Raw genomic sequence first — 11,933 nt, forward strand, 5'->3', positions numbered from 1 at the left:
ACACAATATTCCAAATGTGGCCTGACCAGTGATCTGTACAATGAAATTATAATCTTTTTAGACTTGTATTCAATATTTCTTTAGATACAACCTACAGTATACTTTTCAAAGAATATCAAAAGATTTGTAAGGCAAGATTTTCCTTTAGTGAAACCATGTTGATTATCCAATAAAATTCTAAGCTTTAATAATAATTGTGAACTTGCATTACAGTGATTACTGATTGGATAAAGAACACAAAATAATAAATCTTAGTTTTATACAAATAAATGTATCATAGTTTTATAACATCACGTGATCTTTAAATTTTTGTCTTATGATTGTGTTGTTTTTACCTTTCGTGCAAAGCTACATAATAGGTTGTCTGCTTTCCGCAGTGAATAGAAGTCCGGGTTTTAGCGTTGTAAGTCTTCAATTTTAACGCTGGTCGACCGGTTTATTAATTTTAACGCAAAGCTAAACATTGAACTATTTGTGCTCTGTCCACCGAGGAGAATGAAACCCTAAGTTCCAGCGTTGTAAGTCCGTAGACTTACCGGTGACCTAACGGTCTACTTGGCCCATAGGAGGACTTGTCTTACGAGTACACTATTGGCAGAAAATTTTCATCTCCTGATTAATCTGGAGTAATCTTTACGCCGTTTTATTTCCTTAATTTCAAAAAAGTTTGCTTAGGTTTGCACTAACCGTCCTAATTTAGAAGTGATAAACTAGATGGAAGGCAGCTAGTCAACACCACCCGCCTCCAACGCAGAAAAAGCGAGCATTTTCGGTGACAGGGATTTGAACCCATGACCATCAGATTGCGAGTCGAGCGCCTTAACTACTAGGCCATGCCAGACCTTAAAATGTATGACAGATATATGAGGTCAATACAATTACAAAATATAATTATATAGCACTAAGAAAGCTCACAAAAATATTTCGCTTCAATAATGTCTAGATTATTGCCAAAAATGTTCCTATTCTGATAATTTCCTTTGGGTTCGGAAGCTGGTTTCATACGTTTGGTAAATCTATTAATTTGATCAGACCAAGAACATTTTCACTTTTTTTATTTCATTCTTTCATATTCTGATGAGACCGGAAACCTCAAAATAACATTTGCTATCAGGCAGTTTATGCATTCATTCTAAAAATATTTGGTTGAAAATTTATAGAAACATGGGAATTTCATACAACTGAATGTATAAAATGATTTTGTCAAACAAGTTAACAATGATGAATTTTTACTGTTGTGACATTTTTCTTTGTATGTTCAATTATTATATTTTCACCGATTTAATTAAACCTAAATTCAACATTACTTCAGTCAAGTTTGCCTAGAATCATCACTACATATAATAATTTGGTTAATACCAAATTTACTAAACCTAATCCTTTATCAACTCAAATATTTATCAACCTAAGTGGCGCCTTTTTTTTTTATATAAATCGAGAATTACATGTGAATCCATAAAAACTAGACTTTTAAGTTTACACCAAATTTCGACCATAAGTGAACATAACAAGAAATAAAAATGGTTTATGTAGCAATGTTCTTGTGAACTCCTTTGCATACTGGACACGAGATTGTTCAATCACAATGGAACTGCATGTACGTTGTTACCATACAATAACTCGACCATTTCCTGTTAGTAGTCAATGTATTTCCGGTGTCTCGCTTAATGGACTGAACTGTACCTACCATATGCCACTCTATTTCACCACAGTTACTTGTGTCTGAATGCTAACACTCAATCGTAGACTGGTACCAACGAAACCTAACAAAGCTTCAGAGTGACCCAGTAGTGCGATTGACGAAGGCTTTAGAATGTTTCTCTGAGAAAAATTCTATCGTTTGATCTATCTATATGGTCAAACAAAGACTTTTAGCCATGACGTTGGTAACCTCACTCTCTTAAATCTTGATAGTCATGGGACTTCATTTTGTTATTTCTAGAGTCAAATATAATGAAACCAGTGTAATAAATTGTACAACAAAGTGCATTTGAGTTTACGGTCATAATTATTCATCTAAACGAATGCGGATATACATACATAAGATGTGTTTTAAACAAGAGTGATTTCAGTTAATACTCTAGGTCTTTGTCCTTTGCGAGAAAAAAAAAAGGAATTCTTAAAATCAGATTAATAGACGAATTGGTTTTTTGAGTACTAATTTCTCACTTAAGGCAATGAATAAATCATCATGTTTTTTGCTTATTTAATTCCAGACCGAAAGAAATATTATACGATTTAATGAGCTTGTTTAAATTTGACAATGGTCTTTTTCAGCCAACACAATTACTCGATTAAGCACGAAGAGTGATTTTTCTATTACGTCAGTATAGTGATATGTGTGTAATAGTTTTTAATTACTTTCTTTTGAACAAATAAAGACTAGTATTTACTAGCTATGGGAATTTAAAGGTGGCACACCATCTTATGAAATTAATAATCTTTTTGTAGGAGTCAAAAGTAAAACTGGGCGAAACTGGAACTTTTGACTGTTCACAGAATAAACACGTCAGCCATCTAAGTTACTAAGTCTCGAATGCTGCAACGAACGTTTTCAATTAATATGTTTTAACCCTACAATTACAAATGAGTTCCTTGTGGACCCCATCGGCGTTTGTGCATCAAAATGCTTGTGCATCTACAGCTTTGTTAATTACAAGGTTGAATAACAAAAGCAAATGTATACATACATGATGTAAACATTACAATTAATTTCACTAACTTCTGTTGGAGACTCCCATCCATTGACATAGATAATAAGCGATTTCGTTCATTCTTCTTTGGTTATTTCTTTTTATCTAGTGCTGTAACAGGCTATAAACAAAATCACTCAATATGAAACAAAATGTTGATCCTATCGGCAGGAAGCAGTATAAAAACAAGTCGTAATTGGAGTTGAGGACTGAATTTGGCAGGGCTTTTGATTTAACCCAGTAGGTTTGTGAAGTTCAAAATCCAGTCTTAGTTTTCATTTCTTCAAACGAATCCTAACGAGTACTTACCACTTATTTTGTATGTAAAGATTTTGATTATGTAATAATAATAATTACATTGACGCTAAAGGTACTGATATTTCACTCACCTGTAAAAACCAGGCTATAAAATACAAGAACAGATACAACTACCACAGCTCCCGAACATCGATGAGAGGACATTTGGAGTAAAACCAGGTGAATATCAGTCAGAATCTTCTAATTTGGGTAGCGTTACTTGATCCTATGGGGAATTAAGATTTAAATCTATAAAGCATTCACTAACAGCTCAAAGTATTTTTTTCTACGAAGAAATAAGAAGTATTTCGAAAACTCCATGTAAAAAAAACCGCATTGACATTCCGTCTAGGGTAACTGCGTGGTCAAGTGAATAATTTACGAGTCTGCGGAAAAAAACTGTCAAAAGTTGGAAATATGATGCCAGTGAATACACTACACACTTTCAGATGTCAGCTTTTTTTTTTTAAAGTGAGAGTCAGTCTTATTATTCATCTCAAAGTGGCGGATAAGGCCCTTATGGCGACGAGGACTACTGACTACCTATCCTCCATACAGTTCAAAATTAGGAACATTAGGATATCTGTAGCCTAGAGATCTTCAAGCTGGTCGTTTTAGCTCACGTGTGCATAAAGTACCGTTCAGAGTACAAATTTCAAATACATTCCGTTTAGAAATGTAAACATTGTTTCACCCGTGCTTTAGAGAAACTACCATGTAAACCCAATAAAGCTGATTGAAATTGTCAATTTCTCTAAATTACAATCTCTACATTACAATGACCCCTACTACTAGGAAAGTTCTGAATGCGTGTATTTTTCAACCTAAAGATAGATAGTAAATTCCTCAGTACTGTTTGGAGTTTAACATGGTTGTGGATATTTATCAAGTGTTCTGTGATAAGAGCGTTTACAAATCACTGAAAGAAAAGCTAAACATGTTGACAGCTTATCTTCAGCTGGTAAAGCATGAAGTCTCGTAAGTTAAAAACAAAAACAAATAAATTTTATACTCAGAGAAAATCATTAAAGTAAAAAATATATAAATAACTTACACAAAAGACCGATAGAGAAAGTACTGTCCAGATGTGAATAAGTTAAGTATATCAAACATTTGGTCGTGCATCGACTTTTCACATGCCACTGTTCTTTGATTCGTCTTCTGTTGTAAAAAATTCAATTTAAGTCGTGACCACGCCCTTGCTGTAGTTCAGCATTATGAGAACAATGAGCAGTAGAATGATAATGACAGAATGTTTTAAGTAAATGTCAGTTTCTCTTAAACTGATAACAAAAGACACGTTCCGCGTTAAAGTGTGCGTTTTCATTTAACGTATGAACAGTTTAAGAATAGCGCTTTTTTCTCAGTTAACGAGCATTATTGTAAAGTCGCACTCGCAGAGGTTATAAAGATAATGGGATAATTTTGTTTGGTGATAATTTAATTTACATTGAACAATACAGACTTTAAATCACGTTTAAAAAGGTTTTAGTATTACATATGTGACTTTGTTACTAATTTTAATCTTAGCAATCGGACTTTTTACAGCCATGTATGTTAATGGTCGTCGCATAAAATACTGACATAACATTGTTCAGGTAAATAATTATATCTCATAATTAACGTAAAAGTAAGTTTTCTCTTGTTCGCTAATTAGGCAAACAATTCGTTTGAAAATACTTAACAGTGAAACTATTCTCAATATACATGTACGTGATTACGTACGTATGTGATTAGTGCTGGTGCAATTAAGTTAACTTGTGTTTGTTTCACATCAAATCATGTGACGAAAATGCTTGTCATAAGTATAAAAAAAATTAACAGATATAAATTTTCAAATCCAACACTTTAGCGCCATCTAGGAGGAGTTTTCACAGAACATGTTTCACGTAAGTCAAGGCTTTAAATCATTTTAGTTTTAGGAGAATAGAAGAAATATGTGGGTCTTGTTAAGCAACACTTAAGGAAAAAGATGTGAAAAGACAACCGCATATCCGGCTTAAATGGTGAAACTGGTTGGTTAGAAAACCTTGACTTTTATTTGAATATTATAGTCTCTCGCTGCCAGGTAAAATTGTGGTTGTCACGGAGTTTGGTGTTTTTAAAGATAGCACGAAGTAACGGATAGGAGTTAAACCAAAGTGTGGATGAACAACACATCCTTTGCTTGTTTCGTGAATTATTACGTTAAAACCTCACTTAACATTTGGTTGTCATATCTTGCTATTATCAGATTTTTTACAAAAGGTATTATATCAAAATATTCGAAGTTATGCCTAGTAATTAAATGTAAAGCTGAACGACCACCTTTCTGTCTTTCTAAAATAATAACGTTTCTGGACGTATTAATTAATTTTGCTCCTCTGTAAAATGTTCTCTTGTTCCCTAATTAGGCAAAGAATTTCTTTGAAGACACCGATTGATAGAACTTAAAGATGTTTACTTAAAGATGTTTACTATAGTTATAATCTTCAAAGCAAACACCTATGATGTCATCTTCAGGCAACTGACCACATCTAGCAAACAAATTTAGACATAGGGTAATGGTATTTCTGCCGAATGTTATTCCTAACTAAAACATTAGGGCATATTTCAATACTCTTTCTCCCAAAGATAATTCTTGGATAAAAAAAAAAGAGTGGAACTTGGATATAGTTAACTTCTCTTCCTGCCAGGGTTTTTCTCTGGTTAACATACTTGGATTTAGTTTACCCCTTTCTCCCCTAAGTACCCACCTTTCACGGTGATAGAAGCAAAAACATTTGGTCAGAGTTTAATACTCCCCCTGCCAGGGGGTAATCTTTGGGTAAATAAATTTTACTGACGGTTAGCAGCAAACATTCCTCTGAGCTACAGAATACAGATAGCTCTATGTAGAGCTTGGCACTAAAAACAACTATAACAGATTGCCTCCAGCTATCACACAAATTACTTTAGTAACCTTCTTGGATTACACCATATCGTGGTTGTCTCAATAGCCATAGTAATGTGTTGCCACACATGAGACATCCAACTCAACATAATTTTCTTTTCAGACCTCACGAAGTAAATAATCGCTGACAAAATTCGGCAAAAGTAAGACTTTTCAAATAAAACTATCATAAGCCAGAACTAATATTTGTTATTTTACTACAATATACATCAATATATATGAGTATAAAAACATTTGGTCATAGTTTAATACTTCCCCTGCCAGAGGGTAATATTTTGGGTAAATACATTTTACTGGCGGTTAGCAGCAAAAATAGTTGAGTGTAGATAGAAGGATAAAGCCATTAGATAAGTAAAACACGTGTAAAATCCATAACTCAGCAACAGATCCTAGTCTGCAGATTTGAAACTAGAAAGTTTCAAATAAAAATGAATCCATGTCTACGTATTATTCTAGTGTGATCGAAACTATTTCCTGTTACAATGAAAAATCTAGCTTAAGTTATCTTATCTTCGCTAAAGATTTGCCAGGACTATATCAGCTTTAAATTGGTCTCTTATGTACAAAACTAACATTCAATCTCACAATATATTAATCTTTCTAAGACAGTTGTTAACTTAAAACGTATTTCTACTTCACTTTAAGTCTCTTAATAAAAAATAAACTAAATTCAGTCTTCAACCGCGTTTAAAATTAGAATTTTGTTTTACTTAGATTATCACCTAACACAACCTATTTACCCGTGTGCCAAAATACAGCTAAGCAACCTTCACCAGCATTATCTTCTGTCAACCCGTTGAACGCAATGAACGTAGTTACTGTTGTATGCCCAACACAGAGAAAGTTTACCACAGTTCACTGTAAAAGAAGAAAGTCGAAGCTGACAGTTCCTGGTTGTCATTCTTCTTGAGCTCGTGCGCGAAAGGACTCGCGCATGCACGCGCGGTTTACATGAAGCCAGACTATCACCTCTTTACAGTCCGATAGCCTGCAATATTTGAGTGTGTATATATCTGTGTGCAGTTGAGACATCAACCGATCCTAAGAAAGTAACAGAGCATTGTTGTGAGTATGCCCATTATGAATAGTAAGATCTGTAAAAAAACAAAAAACATTATTTCCGAAACAAGTAATTATGTATTTAATAATACTTCAATGTAATGGTAAGTTATGATGAGTTTGAAATCTGGGTCAAATAAAAAACAATTAACACTAATGGTTACCATTAGCTCCTTCAAGTCACAAGTGTAAAATATTATAGTGGAGCCTTCAAGCCAAACGTTTCACTCAAAATAATTTAAATGTTTGAAATATGCGTTATAAGGAGATATTCTTAGAATCTGCGTTCTCTGGATCATAATAGCGACAAGGAGCGTGAGATTGGAGTTTTTAACCGATACCATTGATCAGTCAACAAACATTTTCAAGAATCAGTTTGTTTGATTGTTTGAAGTTAAGCACCAAGCTGCACAATGGGCTATCTGTGCTCTACCCACCACGGGTATCGAAACCCGGTTTCTAGCGTTGTAAGTCCGCAAACATACCGCTGTGCCACTGGGGGGTCTTCAAATACACCTTAGAAATACAGACAAACATAAACGAAATAATTATAGAATGCTTCAAACTTTATACAGTAAAGACTAATGCTAGTGTTAAAGGAAAATTCTTATAAACACAAGAAAAGAACAACTGGTGCAGTAACATTAAACATATTTTACAAAATGCTATTCTTAATTCTGGTTTCACTAAAATAAGCCCGTTATAAAATATTACTTTCGAAGCTGACACTTAAAATATAGAGAAACATTGAATTCTGGCTTCGCTTGTGTATCTCGGAATTATCAATCGTTCAGTTACAATGAAGAACATGTGATGCGGTGGATTAGGAGTTAAACTGCATGTAAATTCAGTGAATAAAACGATGCAATATAAGTAATGCTGTGTTTATGGGATATCACCTACTGTTTGAGCAAAAGCTGAAGTTTGGCTTTCATTTCGTTCATGCTTTTTTTGGATGAATGTAATATTATACTTTACTTTTACTCTTATGTCCAGTTATTTGTGAAAAGACATAGGAGACTATATCCCAATTTATATTATTAAAAAATAGATTCAAATATTAAATAAGTTATGACGTATTTCATGGATCACTGAAACAATGAGGTTTTAAGACACAAAACAAAATAATTCAACATTCTAAACGTTATTATGCTACTTTTTTAATACAGACTATTAAGCATATGCTTGTTAAGTCTGTTAATCCCAACCAAACTGACCAGGACAAACACCATACATCATGATGGCATATCATGCAAACAAGTAGAGATTGCCAAGTTGTTCACCGACCTTGCTCAGGTTTGGACAAGGAAACTTGTTCCCTGTAGATGTGATGTATGGTTCTCCCTCTTGAGCAGACATCCTACAATGTCCACAAGAGTATGTGAAGTGATTAAGGTCTTTTTAGTTGATATACATTAGTTTGCATGTCAACAGCTAGGATGGACTACCATACAATAAAATAAGTACTATCATAAGACAGTAAAGGAACTAGTGTACCAGAATGCAGATAGTGTGGCTTTGGTATGTGTCAACAGCATGAAAGCCACTCAGCTCTAGCTGGAAAAGACCTCATATATTTGATTAGTCGAAATGGTCCAATGATATATGAGTTACAGTAACTGAGCGGCATGCAAAAGTGCATAGTATACATTGACCAGCTACGTCTATATGTTACAATGAACCTCTTGTGGACTGACTTGACCAGGAATCAGAGGAGGAGACCAGTGCGTCAGAGGAGGAAAAGGCTTATAATAGTTATCTGGCTATTCAAGATAACCCAGATAAGGAAGTACTGTATCTAGAGGTGAAAGTCAGCTCCAGCAGTTGGTTGAACCACTGAAAATAGCCTCCTAATTGCTATGATTTTGATTAAACACAACCATAACCCAGCTAAAAAAGTCATGTTATTGAAAAATTAATTCGAACCCGCAATCATCAGATTGCAAGTCGATTGCCCTAACCACCAAGCCATGCCAGACACAAATCGTACATACAATTACGGAATATTTGATGTGGTAAAGTGTGAGTAATACAGATTATTAAGCATATGTTTGTTAAGACTGTTAATTTCAACCAAAATATTTAATGTATGTATGTTTTCTGAGTTGTAGAGTGGCATCACAATACAAAATGTATGTGCATTATGTTACCACTTGATCATCATGCAACTATGTCATGTGATTGAAGAAGCAATGATTGAAAGTAAGCAGCATCCCCTGCTTTCTGAGTTGTCCGGTTATATTTTAAGGTACGATGTATGAACCACATTGTACTATAACCACTTGATTACCACAATCAGGACAGTTTGTTGATCATGAGATAAGCTGGACAAAAAGGGCTTCATAACCCTTACTTTTCAGGCTATCGAGCTGTTTCACTATAAGATACCCATATGAGTGAAATAATAGCTGCTCGTTTAATACAGTTTAGGATGAGTGGTGCCAGTAAATAAAATGTCTAGTAAATCAACAGCTTGCACAACTGTGAATTATAGCTATAAGCTCAAAAACTTAATTGGAAAGGCATTACAACTTTTGCTTTGATAACTTTTGAGTAATCTTCTGTGGCGAAATGTCATGAGACATTTCACGAAAATGACTCACCTCATCTTCTGAGCGGCAGAAGTTCTATGAAGCATAATGCATGGTCCTTGTTAGATGTTTCTCCATACACCTGAAGAGTTTATAACTTCTCCACATGTAGTGATGTGTTTTCTCTGAGTGTATATTGATAAATACTGAAGTAACAGAAGAAATATTTGTCTGGTTTACGACAATTTTATCTCAAAAGTCTTACTTTTGCTGAATTCTGTCAGTGATTATTTACTTCGTGAGGTCTGAAAAGAAAATTATGTTGAGTTGGATGTCTCATATATGGCAACACATTACTATGGCTATTGAGAAAAACATGATATGCTGTAAGTCAAGAAGGTTACCAAAGTAATTTGTGTGAGAGCTGGAGGCAATCTGTTATAGTTGTTTTTAGTGCAAAGCTACACATTGGGCTATCTGTACTTTGTCCATTATATGGAAATAAACCCCAGATTTTAGTGTTGTAATACTACAAGGGGATGGAGTCAGTCTCTTTTAAGCTACTTATGTATGTGACAATCTGTAATGATATATGTAAATACTTAAAGAAGAATTTCATACTTAAAATATGTTTTAGGATATTTCTTGCTTCTTGGTGTAGAATATAGTTTTTGTAGAAACAAAATTCAATATTATTATTAAATTCAATGAATTAAATGTCCCAATTTCAGTCAGCAAAAATCTTGACCACATCTCTACTGTGAAATGAGTTGCTTTGAACAGGAAGTGCCGCAACTGCTTTGCCATTTTTGCCAAGTTTCTCGACTCGACTGCTACACCTCCTCACTTCTGATATCCACTCCTGCATTCTTCAAGAAAATTGTTGTAAGAAACGCTACTGAAAACCTTCACCGATATTTTTGCATTCTTAGCAAATTGGTGACTATTTTTTGCGTTTTCAAGAGGAAAAAAAGATGGAGGAGTTCAGTCTCTTTAAAATAACCTGCACAACTTTTAAGATAAGACATTTAAAGTGCATTACAATAGCTTTAAAAATAGTTCACTTTTACTTGTAGACTTTCACCAGATCTGTAGTGCAGAGCTGGGTATGCAATTTGCCATTCAAAAAATTAGTGAAATTGCACATCTACTTAATTTTAATATGTACTGTATCTTTGTTAAAGGTTGTGTTATCCATTGCATGTAAGTGTTTATAAGGGCAAGAGAGGTTTACCGTACTCTTTGACCAGTTTAAGTGCATAGATTTTGTTGGTTTAAAATTGAAAATCAATTGATTAAACTTTGTAGAATAGACGGCAATTGCCTGTTGTGGAGACACAAGTGTAGAGGACGACGTTTCGAAAATCTTCCGACTTTCGTCTTCGGAAGACCTTCAAAACGTCGTCCTCTACACTTGTGTCTCTGCAACAGTCAGTTGCTGTCCATTCTACACATTTTCATCATGAATATTCTACCTAAACAATCTATCAAACTGCAATTAACTATCAGTTTGAGAACAAGTCTGAAGTGAATTTTGGAGGAAAACTGTGGTGTACAACAATACTATGTATTTTCTTCCTCCATATTTCAATACTGTATAACTCAAACTTTGTCAGTTATTCTGGTATGTGCAACTTTCCAATAGCATATGGTCAAGAAGGTCATTAAATTGCTTGCTTTTATTCTTTGTGATTCTACTGAGATAACATTTAGTGTGCCCATGCGAGGTAGAGCTGTAATACTGCACGTTGTGCAAGGATTTTATAGTAGTATTCCTCCAATGGTAGATCAGATTATGCTTCGAGGTTATGACCTTCCTTAAGTTTAAATGAGAATCGCCAGTCACTGGTAGCACTAATCATTTTGGGTATGTATCACGTTACCTTTAAAGTAAGTAATGTAAAGTTTAAACAGTTTGGTAGACGGTCAGTCTAATAGAATCTACCTCTGATCCACTAAACGTGACCATTCATTTTAATGTTAGTGTGAGTATTCGACACTTGTTCATTTGTGTTTCAAATTGTGTCCAGTCTCTTTATTTCATTTTTACATTATTTTGATTTAAGGAAATCACAACTACTCTGTTATAAATATCTTAAAAAATCTCCTGTTATTCAGTGGACCTATTTCATTGCTCTAAGAAAAATCAAGTTCATGTGAAAATGACACAATCCATAAAAAAAAATTAACAAATACAAATGTAGGTCTTTATAAAAGAAAATATGTTCCTTACTGTTTTGTAATGACTCATTTATTTATTTACTTATTTCAATATAATTTAGTTTTCTAACTTCAATGCTGTTATTTGTAGCTAAACACAAAGTTACACAATGGGTTATCTATGCTGGGCCTACCATGAGTATTGAAACCCGGTTTTTGACGTTATAAACCATCAGACTTACCGTTGTGCCACTAGGGAGA

General features: G+C 34.1%; 1 protein-coding gene across 2 annotated transcripts in view; it reads right to left on the reverse strand.

The window, feature by feature from the left end:
• Positions 1 to 6,816, reverse strand: part of LOC111087232 (chordin-like protein 1) — a 36,944-nt gene extending 30,128 nt beyond the window's left edge. The window contains exons 1-2 of one of the 2 annotated variants that reach the window (XM_022393184.1): positions 6,663 to 6,816; positions 3,083 to 3,216 (exon numbers count right to left, since the gene is read on the reverse strand). In XM_022393184.1, the coding sequence (XP_022248892.1) occupies positions 3,083 to 3,155 (73 nt within the window). In that variant the 5' untranslated portion in view covers positions 3,156 to 3,216; positions 6,663 to 6,816. Of the gene's footprint in view, positions 1 to 3,082; positions 3,217 to 4,044; positions 4,197 to 6,662 lie in introns of those variants that run through there. The other variant, XM_022393188.1, reaches the window with a different exon arrangement.
• Between the last annotated feature and the right edge of the window lie 5,117 nt (positions 6,817 to 11,933).

This window comes from Limulus polyphemus, unplaced genomic scaffold (genome assembly GCF_000517525.1).
Source record: "Limulus polyphemus unplaced genomic scaffold, Limulus_polyphemus-2.1.2 Scaffold63, whole genome shotgun sequence".
In the NCBI taxonomy this organism is placed as follows: Eukaryota; Metazoa; Arthropoda; class Merostomata; order Xiphosura; family Limulidae; genus Limulus; species Limulus polyphemus.